We start from the raw sequence: 17,585 nt of genomic DNA, 5'->3' as shown, positions 1-17,585 counted from the left end.
GGGTCTAGGGACAGTGTTAGGAATAGGACCAAAAAATAGGAACATTAACAAGTTACACGTTTTTCGTAACACATAAAATAATGATCAACACATGAGGGTACAGCCTACAGATTTGTTAAGTAAGGAACAGAAACAGGGAACATATATTACATATGCGAAAATGTTATTCATACTGTACATGAATTAAGAACAATAGTCAATAAAAGGGACTTAAAAAAAGTTAAGAACAAAAAGTAAATATTAGGAAAGTTATATGCATGTAAATAAGGAACAATATTACAATTTCGATTAATAAAGAAGGAACACTACTATACATATGCAAGTTAAATAGAAACAATTGTATAATATAAGTCTTCCCTGCCAAGGGGTCAGCTTTCTATTTTCAGAACTTTACGTTCCTATTTTCAGATTTCTTTGTACCTTAAAAAATCTCTTCCCCCTGGCTAAGAATCCTGTGTCCGCCCTTGACGATCAACAAGAGTACCTACCTATATGATCTCCTTGACGATCAACAAGAGTACCTACCTATATGATCTCCTTGACGATCAACAAGAGTACCTACCTATATGATCTCCGTACGTGTTATAAGCCTCCATATGTTTGAGCCCGCGACCGGAAAGGGTCAACTCAGTGTGCGAGTCTGTTCCCGGCGGTATCCGGATATTTAAATCTTCATATAGACCTTGTATCCGGATTATGCCACCAAGGATAGCTTGGGATATGGATATATTTGCATCTGTGTGGATATCATAACCTTCACGCCTACTTAAACACACTGTCAACAATCAATCATATAAAAAAACTTTATGATTGTTAAAAGACGATTCTTTTATATACAGTAGTAGGCGATTATATAAATACATAACAAAGAAGACTTTCGATTTCAATTTTGATTTATATCAAGCTCTTAAACAGCATGGATACAGATGAACATGAAGTCAAGAGAAGCTGTCAATTTTAAAAGCTTCTCTTTGATTAATTGTCAACTTGTATTTCAAAAAAAGCTTGATAATAATCAGAACTTAGATAATAAATTCCTCTCCATTATATTGATATAATCGCCTACCACTGTATCTAAAAAAAAAACTAAGAAAACAAGGAAGAGAATGGGGTTTTGGTTACATAAAATTATGTTATCACACTCAATCAACATCCTTGGAGTCAAATATTTGATATTGTTAACTTACATTGGGTCGAGGTTTCAATTATAATTTATAATCAAAATTGCATATTCTGTTATCATTAAAATAATTTTTCCGTGACTAATTAGAAGATTAAAGAATAAACACTCTTTAACTGGTTTTAAACAGGGAATAAAAATATGGAAGGGATACGGCACAGGTCCGTTTTCAAACCCCTGGCTTTAAACTGATAAAATTGACAGTTTTAAAGTCTGTGATGGTTACCGACCAAACCTCTATAGAGTAAATAAAGTAGATGTTAGTTCCATATTTTATTAAAATATATAGGCCTGGGTTGACCGTCGTCAGTTCTTGAGATTGTATCTGTCATGAAGATTCAAAACTCAACACAAACTAATTGACAGTGTTCTATCCTGTAATAATCTGAGGGTTGAACTCGGACAGTTACAAACACCTCCTGGTTTCCTGAACAAAATAAGATAAAATAATAAGCAACGTTCGAACATCTAATTAAAGTGCGTAGTCTTAATATTTAGCTGATAAATTCTTTTCTTCCTAAGTTAAATTTAATATTTCAAAGCTGTTTTTAGTGAATAAAGCTGAATCGGGCCGATCAGCCTCATCAGCCCATCCCCAATTATTTGAATACCAGTAAAATGGTTTAGCGAAAAAGTCGTAATCATTGTAAATTATTTTGGAATTACAATGTGAAATTATATAAGCTTGTTTTCTAAATTTCGATTTGAAAACCAAGCCGGCCTTTCCTCTGTTTTTTATAGACATAACAACTTACTTTCCAACTCGAAAAATGTAATTCGAATTTAATTCTTAAAAAATGTTAAAATCAAAAATGTTAAAATAAATTTTTACCTAACGAAAGACGAAGAGTTTGACCATCAGATATTCCAGCTGGAATTGGAACTTTTATACGACTTTTATTCAAACTTGGATTTCTAAACAAACAAATCTATATAATAAAGACCTTAGCTCATATACATATATATTTATATGTTAGCTAGAGCTGGCCAAACGGCTGGACCAAATCGGCTAGTATTTATTAAAGGAAACCCATGATAAAAAAGATGGACATTTTCCCCCCCAAAATTTTTGTTCAACAATTTTTAAATTGCACGGGCAACGCCGAGCACTTTAGTACTAACTAGAACCCCATCCTCCCAGAAATATTTTAAAAACCTAATTTCTCTACCTTAAATTTCCAGTCATTTGTAGGACATCGACTTCTTTTGTTACTCCTTTGGCAGACTTAAAAAATAAATTATGTAACAACAAACAAATGGTCTTCTTCAATAAAACAATCATTTTTATTCCGGATTAAGATTTTTTCGTGGATTTTCAAGATTTCAGGAAAATCAAAAGTTTATTAATGACAATTTTATGTAATTCTTAGCATCCAAAATCCTTCCCGGGGGGTCAAATGAAGTCTAATAACAAACGGCCCGATGGGTTCAGTCGTTTTCACAAACAAACAAACATACAAGCAAAGTATAAATATAGATTATTATTATTGCAAGAACAGCACTGGATGCCATGAGATTAGTGTCAAGGCTAGATCATGTTTTTCAAATTATCATCTAAGTTTCGAAAGTCTCACCTCAGTAAAGGATATAGTAGTTTGAGCCTGCTGTCCCCCCTGGAATTGAAAGTTAAAAATATCATCAAAAGGATTTGAAAACCCTGAACTGGAACCGCGTCCTCCAAATCCCCTCGAAAACTCGCCTAAAAAATTGATTAAAAACAAATGTTCTTATTTTAGGTTTTTTAGACAGGAATTAAGAGTTCCAGTGGCCGAATTTAAAGAATTTGAGCGGCGGTTTAAATTTAAGCCGCGGCTTAAATATGGTTGGTTCCATATCAAATGTTTCAAGATTTAAGCCGGCGCTAAATTTAAACCGGGTTTTGGCGGATTTTGCCGAATTTAAACCGCGGCTCAAATTCTTTAAATTCCATCTCAGGTGACTAAAATAAATTCTTCCAAAATTTTCCTTTTTGGTGGCATTTATTTACCGAAGGGAGGGGGGGAGAATTTTATACATCCGGCCCTGGACAACTCCGTTAGAGGAATAAACGCAAATATTTAAACCGTTTCAACATTAATTCTTAAGAACTCTTTAATAACCGTACTTTAAAAAAAAAGTACTTTTTTGTTTCAATAAATCAAGATTTAAAAGGTACATTAGAAATTCGTTTCAAACCAAACAATCGGGAAAAAAGCTCTAGTATTTTACCAAAAATTTGCTTGAAAAGTTCCTCTGGGTCCACATTGCTCTGGTAGGACCACTGCGGACCACGGTTAGAATAACTCTGCCGCTGGTTCTAATCAAAAACATTCTTTAGGTATCCCTAATTAGTCTCGAGATACATAAAATAATATTTCCACCCGATCTCTAAGCTAAGTATTTTTAATTTTGACAAGTATGAATCTGGATTCGGCGACCAATCTAATTTGATCTAATAAAAAATGAAAAATTTCATATGGTTTTTTTTTTTTAATTTAGAATGAAATGTTATAAAATGAATCTTAATATGATTGACAATGCTTGGAAATTCTTAATCAATAATTAGCAAGCAAGTCATTTAAAATGTATGATGCATTTGATTATGCATACTCAATACAATGCTTTTAGTGGTCCGTTTTTAGTCATTCAAGGTTTTAATGTCTCTAAAGGTGCTTACAAGAATCTGTAAGATGTTTATCACAAAGCAACATCCGATTTGCTATGAATAAATTTTTTATGTTGCCCAAAGATATCATCAAAAATAAATTTACAATCGGTTAAATAAATCGTTTTAAAAATTATCTAAAATTTTTAAGAGTGTATTAAAAGTAACCGACAATATAAAAAAACCTTGAATGTTTAAGAAGATGCCCGTCCCTAATTAAGCAACGGAAATATGCAGATTAAAATCAATAACTTTCAAATTAAATAATTCCGTGGACCGTAAGAATGTTAGTACCTGGCCAAATGGATTATTTGCGGCTCCAGATCCAAACTGATCAAACTCAGCTCTCTTAGCATCATCTCCTAGAACCTCATAGGCTTCAGACACCTCCTGAATACAACCAACAGGTTATGTGAGGTAAATATACTTAGAACCTACAGTAAGATTTGGCGCTGTGAGGTACCTAACTCCTCATCAGTAATCATAGACATTCTCCCAAATGCCCCTTTCCCAAATTGCAACTTATCTCTTAGCTGTCCTAGCCACAGCAGCCTGTTCAAAACATTATAAACCAGACCTCATTTCCTCTCTCCCTCTTAATTTAAAACCTTGATAAGATTCATTAAACACTTCCCACCCAGAAGAGAGTTTTGAATTATTCATCAAAACGTAAAGTATCAATATCTGTTTGTATTTCCGATCATAACTCATGAACCCCTTGACTGGTTTGCTTCAAATGGTTGGAAAACTCGGTACAACCACCGTAATGTTCTTGGCTTAGTTTTTTAAAGTCGAGTAGGTTGACTTTTATAAAGAAATTTTGGTTTCCAGGAAAAGCTGGGTTCTTAATTAATCATATTTCATAAACCCATACTTCAGTTTTCATTTTATACCTGAAATTTCTTCTGGGCAGTTGGTTCGTCCTGACAAAATTAACTTAAATCCTTTCTGTAAAAGGAAAATTAGGAAAAAGTGAAAATCTAAACTTTTATTTTAGAACTAACTACAGCCTGAAAGAAAAAGGCTTAAACAGTGTGATCCACTCAAGAACTAATGATTAAATAATTAAGAACATTCCCTTTAGTCCTGTCAATTTTCAAGTTAAAAGAACATCAAAATGTTATTTTATTATGTATTTAAGAAAGCTAAGACAACATGAAAACCAGATTTTTATCAAGAATCATAGAGGAAACTAATATTGACACATTTTAAATGTTAAAACTGTGAACATGTAATATTTAATCCCAAGCTTTCATGGTAAATAATGATCGCCATGTTGAAGATGATCATGGGAGATCAAGATCATATAAAGCAATAGATTCATTAATTGTATTGCAGTTGTTTGATCCAGTTGATCATCAAGAGTAATCAGTATAACCCGGAGTTCTTGAGGCTCCAAAAGAGGGTAGGGTTGTCTCACAAACACAAGCAGGTCAATTAACAGAATTTGTTAAAACGTATTCATTTGAAGAAGATAATTGATGTTGAAACGTGATTTCAACTGATTGATCTTTAGACGCGGAACAGGACTAATACGAGATATCTTTACCAGAGCTTCCTATCTACAGTTTGATCCTACATCTTATATTCACCCGTCTACACAGCAGACAGCTCTAACAAAGATCTCACGGTGATCTAACGGGATCTCACGGTGATCTACAGCACACAGCTAGTCTGGAAAATCTCCCAGGTAAAGTTTAAATCTAACCTGTGTTAAACGTTAGATTAACAGTAATTCCTATGCAGGCAGAAAAAATTTGAGGACGACTGTACGTATCGTCTATGTACTACGTATTACTGTTGCTCTTGAGGGATTGTATCTAGCTCGATTCCAGAAGATGAATACTTATTATATTTCAATAATAATTCCTTACAAGAATAAGATCGTTCCTGACCTGACTTTAAACTAATTCAAGAATATCCTGATCTACATGCATTCATTCTACAGAATCCAGGAAGAATTGCAGTCCACAGTGTTCAAGGGACACACATATAAAGTTATTATCTCATAAACCTAACCTAATCTACATCAACTCTGTAATATCCAAAATGAAAACTAGTCGCTTATAGTTACAGGAGAAATTATACAGACACACGGAGAACTTGAAACCTGATAAAACCCCAATAGAAGACATTTTGATCAGCTTGCGAGAAAACCAACACCCCCATCAAATGTAAGATTTCTATTAGAAAGCTTGGGACATGGTATTTAGTAAAATATTCTCATTTGCCTTTTGAAACAGATGTCTAATAAAGTTCTCATATAATGCTTCAATCCTTTTATCTGGTCGTAATATTACACCAAAAATATTGTATTTTAACATATTCTGTCAAATAACTTTTTATAGTCACAACATTTTACCATTCATCACATTTTATAAATACATCATGCTAATTATGTTTATATTTTCAGCTTCACAGCTAGTAGATGAGCAAGAAATAAACTCTCTATAGACTTGATTATTTCTGTGTATGGCGTATAAACATTGGTTAAGTAGTTATAAACATAAGATAAGCAATAACATCCTGACGAAGTTTAACATCGGACACGCCACATAACAAGTTAAATAAAAAATGAAGGGTCACTTATAACTATGCCTACCGTAAGTACTGAGTAGTCCCTTATTAATTTAAAGTGCTAGATTGACTGTGTAGCTTAGAACACGAAACTTGTGTTTATTTATAAAAAAACAATTGATTGATTGATTTAAGTTTTCCTGGTTTGTGTCAGGATGATATTTCTTGGCAAGTTGATAGTAAGCTTTCTTTATATCCTTTAAAGCAATCATATGTTTAGAAGTAATTTGGGCGAAATATGTTAAATAGGAAAAATATGTTAAATAGGAAAATATGTTAAATAGGAAAAATATGTTAAATAGGAAAATATGTTAAATAGGAAAAATATGTTAAATAGGAAAACAATGTTAAAGATATTGTGGGAAAATAATTTTTGTAAAAATAAATAAAAGAGAGATAATATTAAAAAATAACCCATGAATTGGACTGAAAGTTGTCCTACAGGGCCCGTGCAGAGTAGAACCCCAAAAATGATAAAGTTTCTATAAAAATTGAACATTTTTAATTTTAATTTGAGACTTGAGTTCAATATTTTCATGCACAATGGGGAATCCTATTACAAACAACTTAAAAAAATATGAAAATTCAAGAAATAATTTATTAAGAATATGAATGTTCCTTTTGACTAGCATTCTTAGGAACTCCTAATATTTTGTAGTAATCTTTAAGGAAGCTCTGACTTGTCTGGATAAACCTGAAACAAGGAATATTATGTAATTTCAGTTTCGGAAATATTTAGGCTTATATCAAGATCCTTGGCATTGAAATCTGACAGGGACAATGGGTTACATTCAGGTGACAAAAATATCCTCAGAAATGTTGAAGAAAGGCAGAGGTTTAGTTTAGCTTGTTTAATTCACAAAAATATTAATTTGAAGTTAGAAGTTTTCCCTTGGGAATCCCGGGATGAAGAATTGATCTCCATCTCGTATATCCCGTGGTGGTCATACCCTGCAGGGATAACTTTAATGGAGGCACCAAGCATTGATACTAAAATTAAAAGTGCCTACATTGGTATTCAAAATCAAGCGTTAAGATTTCTAATACACCATACAGTTCCTACCCCGTGAATCATTTTTAACCCAAGTAAAATTCATTAATTTTGCTACAGTAATAACTAAGGTTGTTAATCGTTTTTGAAAACTTTCGTTTTTTGTTTTGTTTTTCAATCGTTTTCAAAAACGATCCTTTCGTTTTCGGAAAAAACAATCGTTTTTAAAAACAACCCACTCGTTTTGAACTTTTAGAAAATAAAAAAGATCGTTTTTGAAAACGATCGTTTTAATAAAAAAGATTTGAGACGTTTTTTATACGGATGTTTTCTAAAAAACGCTTGCTACTGAAAAAACGAGTTTTGAAAAAAATTCATTGACAATTCTGTTAACGATAGTTAACAAAGGGTCGTCGTTAGCGATCGTTAACGAAGGGTTGTCGTTAACAATCGTTAACGAAACGAAGAACTTTATAAAAACGGTCGTTTTTAGAAATACGATCGTTTTAGAAGAAAAAAATTACATGCAACTTTAATGACTGACGTCTTACGTGAATTAAACAGTTGCGGGGGAGCTAAAACTTCTTAATACTTCCTTAAAAACTACTCAATGATAAGTACAGATCCCCTTCAGGTCGGTTTCCTCTCTTCGTTAACGATCGTTAATGAAACGACGAGATTTATAAAAACGATCGTTTATAAACGACCATTTTTAAAAAACGAATTAAAAAAAAAATTATCGTCGTTTCATAACGAAACAATCGTTTTTTTAAAAAATTGAAAACGTTGACATCCCTAGTGATAACAAGTAAACTGTGAAATAGGAAGACGACATTATATCAATACTGAAGTGTAATTAATATTACTAGAAAGCAAACAGGTTTACTGTTAAGTTATTAAATCACTTATTAAGTAAAATGGGTCTGTTTACACTGCATAGTTGCTGTGCCTTATGTCCATTGAATTATCTAAAGTCATAACTTGAGTCAAAAAGTCGACTTCCTATTCTAGATTTTTTTTTCTGGATATCACTCACTGTATGTAAAATGAATTTTTACTTTTTAGATAATTTTCTACCTGGTATTTATTTGTCCTGTCCTACAGGCTACCTTTAAACCATTCTGCAAACAGCCAAGCATTTTAATTCATTATTTTTCTGAAAAAAAAAAAAAACATAATCATTATTCTTCACAGCCAAAGGGTCAAACTTATTCTTGAAAAATAATAAAAAAAGGCCTAAAAAAGTATTGAATTCCAAATTTTACATTTACGATTAAATAGTAGAAACAAGCGAGCAGGAATAATTGTATGCTTGTGTTAAAGGAAGAACTTTGAACCATAATCTAAGTAACGATGATTGAGAAATCTTAAGAAATAATTTTGAGAAATGCACCTGTAAATTCTTTAATATAGATCAGACAGAAACTGATCAAGATTTACCTTTTCTGTAAAAAAAAATTAAGACTTCTCTTTAAATAAATGGCCTCCTAAAATTACAAATACAATCCCTTTAAGCAAATGCATCTCTGTATGGTGTTTTCTGTTCTAAACTGATATTCTGAAGCTCCTTAAGCCCTCCAATAACAAGCTTGATGTTGGTTTTGATTTTAGTAGATTGCTGGGTTAGCTTGTCAGCCTGGGTGCTCAGTTCAACATCTTTCTTTCTAAACGTGTATGCATTTAAAATATAAAAGCTAGAAATTCTCGAATACCACCAATGTGGGATTTTCAAACCGTCATCGACATACAAAAAGTGGTGATATTAGGGGGTGGTAAATTCTAAAAATATATTCTATCTTTAATTTTTAAGTATGAATAAATGAATTCTGAAGAATATATATTATATGACGCATAAACCATTCCTTATGTACTCTAGCGCTTCCGGGAGTGTCATTTCAAGAAAAAATCCCATCCCTATAGATACAAGGATCCACGTCGGATCATCCACTTTTGCCTCACAGTAGAAGTTACAACCTTGAGAAAAAGCGATATTAATTCCATTTGAATCATTAAATCTCGCTTCACGGTACTGTACAATGTACATGGCAGGAACTATATTGTAAATGTATACTATACTATTCAGTACATGATGATAATTTTACTGTACCTAAATCCACTTTGGTTTTCAATGGTTCTCCTTTTTGCAAACCTGACTCTCTGAACAAATAATTTTTTTTTGTAACCTTGCCCGATCATATACGAGAATAATGAGATTCAACCTTTACCAACTTTTAACAAAATCATTCGAATTTTATTTTCTGTAAGAAATAAAAAAAAACTTGGATCAATCTTACTTAAATATTCTATGAAGTATGCACTGAAACAAAACATTCGGTAATCCCACTTAACTTTTGATGAAAAGTTGATTAATCAATTTGATATAAGTTTAACAATTATGTATGTTCCTAATTGCAAGAATGGTATTTCTCAAAGCTAGAAACTCTGCTTGCTCACTGTATACTTTGTCTCTCAGTTCTAAACATGAGGCAATGTTAATTACATGGTATTGTACACACTGTACACTGTACAGCGACACTAGACTCAATAAATATTGTACGTTCATCGTTCAAACTTGAAGGATAATTTTTTAGACTAGTCAAACCACTTCTAACCGTGATTTATACCTCTCTAGTCTCTAATGCACTTTTGCGCTGAAAAATTTAGATTTTTCTGAAAAAAACCCACATTTATACTACGCCCTGAAGAGTGCAATTGCAGCTTTTTAACTTAAATAATAGATGAATATAACTAGACGATAGCACTTAACACTGTACAGTAACCAATCTTCTCATTACCAAGGCATGTCTTCAAATCATTTCTCAAGGTTTCATTAAGATGAGTTTCATAGCGCAAAATCTTTTCCCTTATCTCCTCCTTATTCATTTTTAATCTGAAATATATGTAAATTTTCGTAAAAATGAACCTAGTTTACACTTTTATAAGATTTAATCAATGACCTTTTAGTATCAAAATCCAAATTTCTATCATTTTGAAAGGAACTCATCATCATTGGAATACTACCTAATATTCAAGACCTCAAATTTTCAGTGAGGAGCTAGATGTTTTCATCGGAGACCCTCCCAGATTTTCATCAGAGACCCTCTCAGATTTTCATCAGAGACCCTATAGATTTACACTGGAGACGATATATTTCAAAAGAATAACCTTCATTTTTTTATAAAAGGTCTCCGATGAAAAGCTTAAACGCTTTTGGTGACAGTCAATGTGTGTCCATGTAAATCAGGAGTCTCCGATGAAAAGCTTGGGGTCTCCAATAAAATTATTGATTTGGTCAAAAAACTATTTGAGATTCTACTCTTCGTAGCTGGAGAATTTGGAATGGTGGACGGTGATAGCCTCATCATCTGTGGTCAGACTGCCCACCATACTCTGCTCCATCCTAAATTAAGGAGATATAAGAAAAAGATTAAATCAAATCAAAAATAGCTAAATTAATTAAATCGGAAAAGGCTTCCCAGTCCCTAAATAATCAGACCAGTTCAGGGTGCGTTTTCTAAATCTAAAATTATATACTTACTTGTTTACTTGATGTATAGTCTGGTCCTCTGAACCTGTGCTTGGTTCTCCTATAGTTCTTACGTGATACTTCCTGGATTTAATGAATTAATGAATATATCTGTAGAAATGTATAAACAACTAAATAAAGGGTAAAATGAATTAATGAAGCAGCAGATCAATGAATAAATAAATGTATTGATGAATAGATCTAGAGAAATGTATGAATAACTGATTAAAGGGTTAAATATATAGAAAAAGAAAACAAATGAACCAATAAATGAATAAATTAACAGTTAGACGAGTAGTTAAATAAGATAAATATAAACCAATAGATGAATAAATCAAGTGGGAGGTTGATAAATAAGTGATTAAATGGTATTTTGAACTTAATGAATTAATGAATGGTTGAATAAATGGATAAATGAATAAATGAGTCCATGAATAAACCAATATATGAATAAATCAACAGATAGGTTGATGAATCATGGATTGGATAGGTGATTAAATAAAATTTCAAGTTAATGAATAAATGAGCTATTGAATAGACAAATAGTTAAATAAATGAATAGATGCACAATTGAATGGAAAAATAAATTGAATGAATGAATAAATGTATGAAATAGGGAATGCTTAAATGATCAATAGATTAATTGAATAAGAAAATTAATGAATTGATGAATTAAATGTAGGAGTGAAGTACTGGCTTGTATAAATGAATAAACGAAGTGAATGTAATTGAATTATGACTAAAGAATGAGCACATTATTAAATGTATGATTTAAGAAAATTGTTGGTTTTNGGGGCGGGGTATTAATTGCGCCTCTGTAGTTGATTGAGGAATAGTTTTTTAAAATGAGAAATTATCTGGTTGAATCTGGAAGAATAGGGTTGAATGCAAATTATGATTCTTTTTTATGTATTTTGATTAGACTAGTCTTTAGATCTTTTGAGAAATTATTCCACAAACTACTGAATTTCTTATCTGATGACAATGTCTTGTTGTTCTGGATATTCCAGTGTATTCACTTCACAGCCATTAATCACTTCAATAAACTAAATCATTCTTCTGAAAATAAAATATATAATTTTCAGGGGACCCTCCATGTTAAATATATTTTCGTTTTTCTACTAATAAATGCCAAGTTTTGAAAATTCCCCCATTGTTTCTGTGGCATGAAGTTATTGTAAAAGATCCCACGCTGGAAAATAATCAAGTGTCAAAGAGAAAAACATGGATATCAAAATCTGTATATATTATATATAAACTCTTTAAAACTTTTTATTTAAAGGCACTCCAGTTTTAATTTTCTTTGGTAAATTAAATCACAATTCAAAAATATGGCACATTTATCACAGATTAAAACTTGATTTTCTGACAAAAATAGTTAGAACTCTTTAAACTAGATGGACATCACAGGTCTTTTTGCATATCTAAATACTTCCCACAAATTCTAGTTAGCATTAAATGTTATAAATTTCACAGAGTGTAACAGGGGTCTATACTCTATATATATTTTAGAATCAATCCCCACCACGATTAGCGGAAAAAAATTAAAATTCAACATACTCCAAATTTACTTAACAATAAAATTAATATTGTCTTTATGTTTTACGAGATTCAGGTATATCAAGTTCACAGAGTAGGTTTACATAGAATACCAGTGTTCAAGGAGTATATTTATATGACGAGGATTGATATGAAGACTCAACTCAACCTCTGCTCAAAACTATGCAATCTAGATATTAGGAGAAACTTCTTTAGCTTGAGAAAATAACTTGAAAACTATTCCAGTAATCCATTGAGCAGCAGTATAGTCCATTTACAGTGAGCTTTTAATTGGTGTAAAAACACCATTAACCCTTCTTCCTGGAGTAAATCCGGGAAACTCCTGATGATTGAATCGGTTCTGCTCAGTTACTTTCTTCCCTTTTCTACTGTTCAGTCGAGTATTCTTCGGGAAAACAAACCCCGCAGCTGTGAGTGTGTCTAGCTGAGAACTAACTGGAACGAACTTCCCTGCCAACCAATCAGCATAATTCTTGTATTGGCTTTTCATCTGCTTATCAACATGAACATAATTCCCGTGCTTGTGAAGATGGAGATTAGCATGTTGATAGAATACTAAGCCAATCCTGGTAGGGTTTAATCTGTTTGGAGTCTGAAGAGCTGTGGTAGCGTGCACCTCGTGCTTTGCTACTTCTAAGAGCAGGCTGCCATGAGGCAGGGAGAAAGCAACACCACCAGTCTCAGGGCTTTCAAATACTTCGTGACAGTCAAATCTATAAATCTGCAAAAAAAAATTTATTTCTACACATGCGAATTACTTTTTTCTTATATTCCAAATAAATGCCCCGTGATTTGGACTAAAGAAAGAAGGGATTCTAGATTTTTTTATCTTACAGTTTAAGGTTTGAACCAAGAGCTTTACATGGTTTGGCGCACGTTTGTACCCAGTAATAATTAATCTAAATCTTAACCTTCACACTCTCCTGCTGTGCTGAGGACTGAGGTTGACTACTCTTTGTGTTAGAGCTTTTCATCTTGACACCAACCGCTACCTAAAAAAGTTTTGTTTTAATGTTATCACCAAGTTATGATTACTCAACCCTAGTTCAAAAAATATAAAAATTTTCTTTGAAAGTTAATGCTGTTGTTAGTGTTTTTCTAGTTTAAAATAGTTTGACGCTTCCCCAATCTTTTGTATTTTATTTTAAAAATCAAAATGCGACCAATATAATTTAGCATTTTGTTGTTCTTTTAAATATATAACATTGAGCATTTTATGAAAAATAAAATAAATATAAATAATAAAAGTAATTATAGGATTTGCAAATTTTCACAAATTTTTTCCCTTTCACTTTCCCTAAAATTATTTTCTTTACCTTTGAAATTTATTATTTTTCTCAATTCAGTAATAAAATAGTAAAATTCCCGAAAAATAATATATCAAAATGTTTTTTTCCCCGTAAATAATTATTAATTATCTACCTTCTTTTCAAAATTCTGTAGAACTTCTATCCCTTCTGTGCTATAGGGGAGATAAAGAGGAAGACAGTGAAGCTGTTCTTCCCAAACCATAGGTTCACCACCAGGATTGGGTTCTGATAAAATAATACATTACAATCTGTTTAAATTATTCTTAACAAAAAGATGTTTTTGATTTTTATGCGTTTAACTTTTGTCCCTTAAACCCACAGTGGTTCTTAAAGGCATTGTAAGTTTTTATAAATGATGTTATAAATTGAGAATTGTGAACTCTAAACTATACGTTGAACTAAGGAGAGGTGGCTGCTCTGGAGTTGCTCTCAGAATGATCTAAATTTAACTTAGAACAACTTTTTTTGTGACAGTTGAGTACAAACGCATTTTTAAATTGCACCAATCAATTAGAGATTTTAAAGCGAAAATAGGATTTTTCTGAAAAAAAAATTGGAAATAAGATAACTCATGAATATGTTGATATTTTTTAGACCAAGTCAAATGAAACCTTTATGTATCTAGCTAAAAATCTTTAATCTTTAACGTATTAACTAAAACAAATGTCGTCAGTTTGGATAATCAAAACTTTACGATCGCAACAGGCTGCTTGGACTGAAATTTGTGATTTTCCCTCTTTAAAATACCATTTTTTAAAGGACATATCATAAAAGGTCGGATAAATTTTCTCATTTTACTCCAAAACCCTAGGAGCAACTCCAAAACCCTGGGAGCACTCCAAAACCCTGGGAGCAACTCCAAAATCCTGGGAGCCACTCCAAAATCCTGGGAGCACTCCAAAACCCTGGGAGCAACTACAAAATCCTGGGAGCAACTCCAAAACTCTGGGAGCAACTCCAAAACCCTGGGAGCAACTCTAAAACCTTGGGAGCAACTCCAAAACCCTGGGAGCAACTCCAAAATCCTGGGAGCAACTCCAAAACCATGGGAGCAACTCCAAAATCCTGGGAGCACTCCAAAATCCTGGGAGCACTCCGAAATCCTGGGAGCAGCTACCCCTCACCCTCGTTGAACTCAATATTTTCAGTTTTGAGAAAAGGTGCGCGCGCGCTCTTTTAAAAAATGTTCAAGATTTTATACCAATTGGACACTTATTGACACTAAACTTTAAACAAGGTGAGTTTTGGAGTCTGAAATCGGGGGTCATTAAACTTTATTTTGACCTCTATAAACGTCAAATCTTCAATATCTCCGTTTGAGATATAGGAAAAAGTACCTCCGTCGACTCCGATTTTTTTTTATCTCCGGCACCTAAGAACTGACAGAGCTCAAATTCTAAACAGTTACACTTTAGGACCTATATAGTTTAATGAAAAAATAAAAAAAAATTTCTTCGATTCTATTATGTGAAGACAGGGTGTCAAAAAACTGCATTTTTTCATTTTTTTTAAATGTCATTTTTAGGGGACTTCCAATCAAAAATAACGAAAAAAGGGTACTTAAAATATTTCCTTAACTATTATTAATCTTTTTAAGAAAAAGGAGGTTTAAAAAAATGCATTCTACCCCCCACAGGGTGATCTAAAAATATTTTCCACTGATTTAAAAAAAATTCTATTAGTTTTACTGTCAATAATGGTGTAAGCCGGTTCTACTTTTGCATGTATACCTCATCTGATGCTCTAGGAACAGGATATGACGTTAAATCTTCAATATATCTGTTTGGAGACTGGAGATATAGGCTCCGATTTTTTATCTCCGTCCCCAATGAACTTACAGAGCACAAATTCAAAACAGTTGCACCTTAGGACCTTTATAGTTTAATAAAAAAAATTGTTTTCGAATTTACCATGCGATGACAAAAAGTTCATTTCTTCATTTTTTAAAATGTTTTTTTTTTAGGGGGACTTCAGGTCAAAAATAACGAAAGAAAAAGGGTACTGATAATGTTTCCTCAACTATTATGAATCTTTTTCAGAAATGAGTGGAAAATATTTTTGAGACACCCTGTAGGGGGTAAAATCACTTTTTTTGGAAACTTCCTTTCCTAAACTAGATTCATATTAGATAGAAAACATTTTCATTACCCTTTTTATTTCGTTATTTTTGATTCAAAGTCCCCAAAAAAGACATAATAAAAAAGTGAAAAAATGCAGTTCATGATAGAATCGAAAAAAAAATTTAAATTTTTTATTAACTTATATAGGTCCTAAGGTGTAACTAACTGTTTTGAATTTGGGCTTTGCAAGTTCAAAGGTGCCGGAGATAAAAAATATCAAAGCCGACGGAGGTACCTCATCCTATATCTCCGGTCTCCGAACGGAGATATTGAAGATTTGACATCATATCCTGTTCCTACCTCATCAGATGAGTATACATGCAAAAGTAGGACCGGCTAACACCATTATTTATTGAGATCTTAAAAAATGTCATAGATGCAACGCCTCCTTTAAGTATTTCTCAAAAACTATTATGTATTGTGATTGGGTGGTAGTCTAATAAGATTAATATATGAAATGATATAAAATTTGTCTTTCTTTATATAAAGCTGCAATAGTTCTGCACCAGTTTAAGAATTTGTGAAATTTAGAAAAACAAAATATAAGAAGTTTAAATCTCGGTAAACGTAGACTTTTTAATACAAACTGTTATGTACCATTAAAAACTTTATGGTCATGTTAAGACTTTGTGAAAAAAGGCTTTTGGTGGATGTAAAAGCCAAATATTTGTTATTGGATATCGGATTGTTGGACGTGGAGACGGAGTTGGATACCCTGGCAGACGTAGCATGAGGCTTGGAGACGATTTAGATTGGATAAGAGTTAGCTTGGAGGCCATTCTGCAAATCAGGAGGCTCCGGAGGTCAGTTTGCGGGGCTCATGGATGCTCTGCACTCCTTCCCTCGTTCAACTAACATGCAAACGTGGCGAACTAGAAATTTCTATTAAAATAGTTTTGAAGAAAGGAAGTAAAACAGCAGAAAATTAAAGGGACTGAACACGTCATTTCAAGTGATTGTCTTTTTATAGGTTGGCATGTAAGATTTACAATTGTACCCTTTCAACCGTGAACGAAGATTGATTACTTTCAACTGTGATTTCTTTCTTCAAGTTACTTGCGGATTTATATGCTTCTGAGACAAAGATGGAAATAGTGAGAATCATAACACTTTTCAAGATAGAAAATTTTCAATTTTAGATAAAAATTGATTACTTTTAATGGTGATTTACTTGCAGATTTATGCTTCAGAGACAATGAAGGAAATTGTGAGGAATCTTAAACTTTTAAAAACCAACAATATCTTTCTAATTAATACTTGGTTCGAGATTTAAAGGGCAGCGTTGCGGCATGCCACTCTTGAAATATTTAAATATTAGGTCAAGCGCGTATACAGAAATATAAACTAAGGGGGACCTCCCTTGAACACTTGATCTCGATATCTAAAGAATATTCAATAAATTGGAGGATAAATTATGCTGGATTCCTCAGTTAAAGGATATCGGGATATCGAAAAGGAATTAAATCCGTATGTTAGGATAAGATGTATATCAATACTTGATCCTAAGATTCACCACCAGGGAATAAGAATAAAGGTAAGGGAAATGGCGCTGGTCTGGAATGAGAAAGCCTGTCGCACTGCTTTACTTTGCAGACGAGTTCGTTATTACACACGCACACTCTTTTGGTACAAACACACAGCATGACTACAGCCAAGGAAATTGCAGAACAATGTCGT

General features: G+C 32.6%; 3 protein-coding genes and 1 long non-coding RNA gene across 4 annotated transcripts; all 4 read right to left on the bottom strand.

Moving 5' to 3' along the window:
• Positions 1–472: 472 nt before the first annotated feature.
• Positions 473–8,550, bottom strand: LOC111704173 (dnaJ homolog subfamily A member 3, mitochondrial). Its single transcript, XM_023476326.1, has 11 exons — positions 8,470–8,550; positions 7,020–7,095; positions 6,542–6,598; positions 4,718–4,747; positions 4,119–4,214; positions 3,389–3,476; positions 2,755–2,879; positions 2,350–2,405; positions 2,013–2,095; positions 1,556–1,607; positions 473–762 (listed from the first exon to the last, which is right to left on the bottom strand). The coding sequence occupies exons 1-11, from the start codon at positions 8,529–8,531 to the stop codon at positions 546–548; spliced, it is 942 nt and encodes a 313-aa protein (XP_023332094.1). The 5' UTR covers positions 8,532–8,550; the 3' UTR covers positions 473–545.
• Positions 8,551–8,553: 3 nt separating this feature from the next.
• LOC111704174 (protein UXT homolog) lies at positions 8,554–10,281 on the bottom strand. The gene is made up of 5 exons (XM_023476327.1): positions 10,188–10,281; positions 9,798–9,867; positions 9,500–9,549; positions 9,255–9,366; positions 8,554–9,056 (listed from the first exon to the last, which is right to left on the bottom strand). The coding sequence occupies exons 1-5, from the start codon at positions 10,273–10,275 to the stop codon at positions 8,903–8,905; spliced, it is 474 nt and encodes a 157-aa protein (XP_023332095.1). The 5' UTR covers positions 10,276–10,281; the 3' UTR covers positions 8,554–8,902.
• A 2-nt stretch (positions 10,282–10,283) lies between these two features.
• On the bottom strand, positions 10,284–11,481 carry LOC111704176 (uncharacterized). Its single transcript, XR_002765774.1, has 2 exons — positions 10,931–11,481; positions 10,284–10,792 (listed from the first exon to the last, which is right to left on the bottom strand). It is a non-coding gene; the product is annotated as an uncharacterized LOC111704176 (long non-coding RNA).
• A 329-nt stretch (positions 11,482–11,810) lies between these two features.
• Positions 11,811–15,287, bottom strand: LOC111704172 (methylcytosine dioxygenase TET1). Its single transcript, XM_023476325.1, has 4 exons — positions 15,126–15,287; positions 13,901–14,013; positions 13,390–13,470; positions 11,811–13,199 (listed from the first exon to the last, which is right to left on the bottom strand). Exons 2-4 carry the CDS (start codon positions 13,988–13,990, stop codon positions 12,732–12,734), a joined length of 639 nt encoding a protein of 212 aa, XP_023332093.1. The 5' UTR covers positions 13,991–14,013; positions 15,126–15,287; the 3' UTR covers positions 11,811–12,731.
• Positions 15,288–17,585: the final 2,298 nt, after the last annotated feature.

The sequence above is a fragment of the Eurytemora carolleeae genome, unplaced genomic scaffold, assembly GCF_000591075.1.
Source record: "Eurytemora carolleeae unplaced genomic scaffold, Eaff_2.0 scaffold383, whole genome shotgun sequence".
In the NCBI taxonomy this organism is placed as follows: Eukaryota; Metazoa; Arthropoda; class Copepoda; order Calanoida; family Temoridae; genus Eurytemora; species Eurytemora carolleeae.
This window is presented reverse-complemented; position numbering and strand designations above follow the sequence as displayed.

Bases quoted from the DNA above. Each gene is read 5' to 3' on its own strand.
- LOC111704173 (XM_023476326.1), bottom strand. From the start codon at position 8,531: ATGCTTGGCTGTTTGCAGAATGGTTTAAAGGTAGCCTGTAGGACAGGA. The intron at 7,096-8,469 runs GTAGAAAATTAT...TCCTTGTTTCAG, and splicing joins ACAGGACAAATAAATACCAG to GTTTATCCAGACAAGTCAGA. The intron at 4,215-4,717 runs GTATAAAATGAA...GGTTGTATTCAG, and splicing joins CTGCCCAGAAGAAATTTCAG to GAGGTGTCTGAAGCCTATGA.
- LOC111704174 (XM_023476327.1), bottom strand. From the start codon at position 10,275: ATGAATAAGGAGGAGATAAGGGAAAAGATTTTGCGCTATGAAACTCAT. The intron at 9,550-9,797 runs GAACATACATAA...TTATTTGTTCAG, and splicing joins AATACCATTCTTGCAATTAG to AGAGTCAGGTTTGCAAAAAG. The intron at 9,057-9,254 runs GAATGGTTTATG...ATACACGTTTAG, and splicing joins GAAGCGCTAGAGTACATAAG to AAAGAAAGATGTTGAACTGA.
- LOC111704172 (XM_023476325.1), bottom strand. From the start codon at position 13,990: ATGGTTTGGGAAGAACAGCTTCACTGTCTTCCTCTTTATCTCCCCTAT. The intron at 13,471-13,900 runs GTAGATAATTAA...AAACTTTTTTAG, and splicing joins TACAGAATTTTGAAAAGAAG to GTAGCGGTTGGTGTCAAGAT. The intron at 13,200-13,389 runs GTTAAGATTTAG...TTTTTTTTGCAG, and splicing joins CACAGCAGGAGAGTGTGAAG to ATTTATAGATTTGACTGTCA.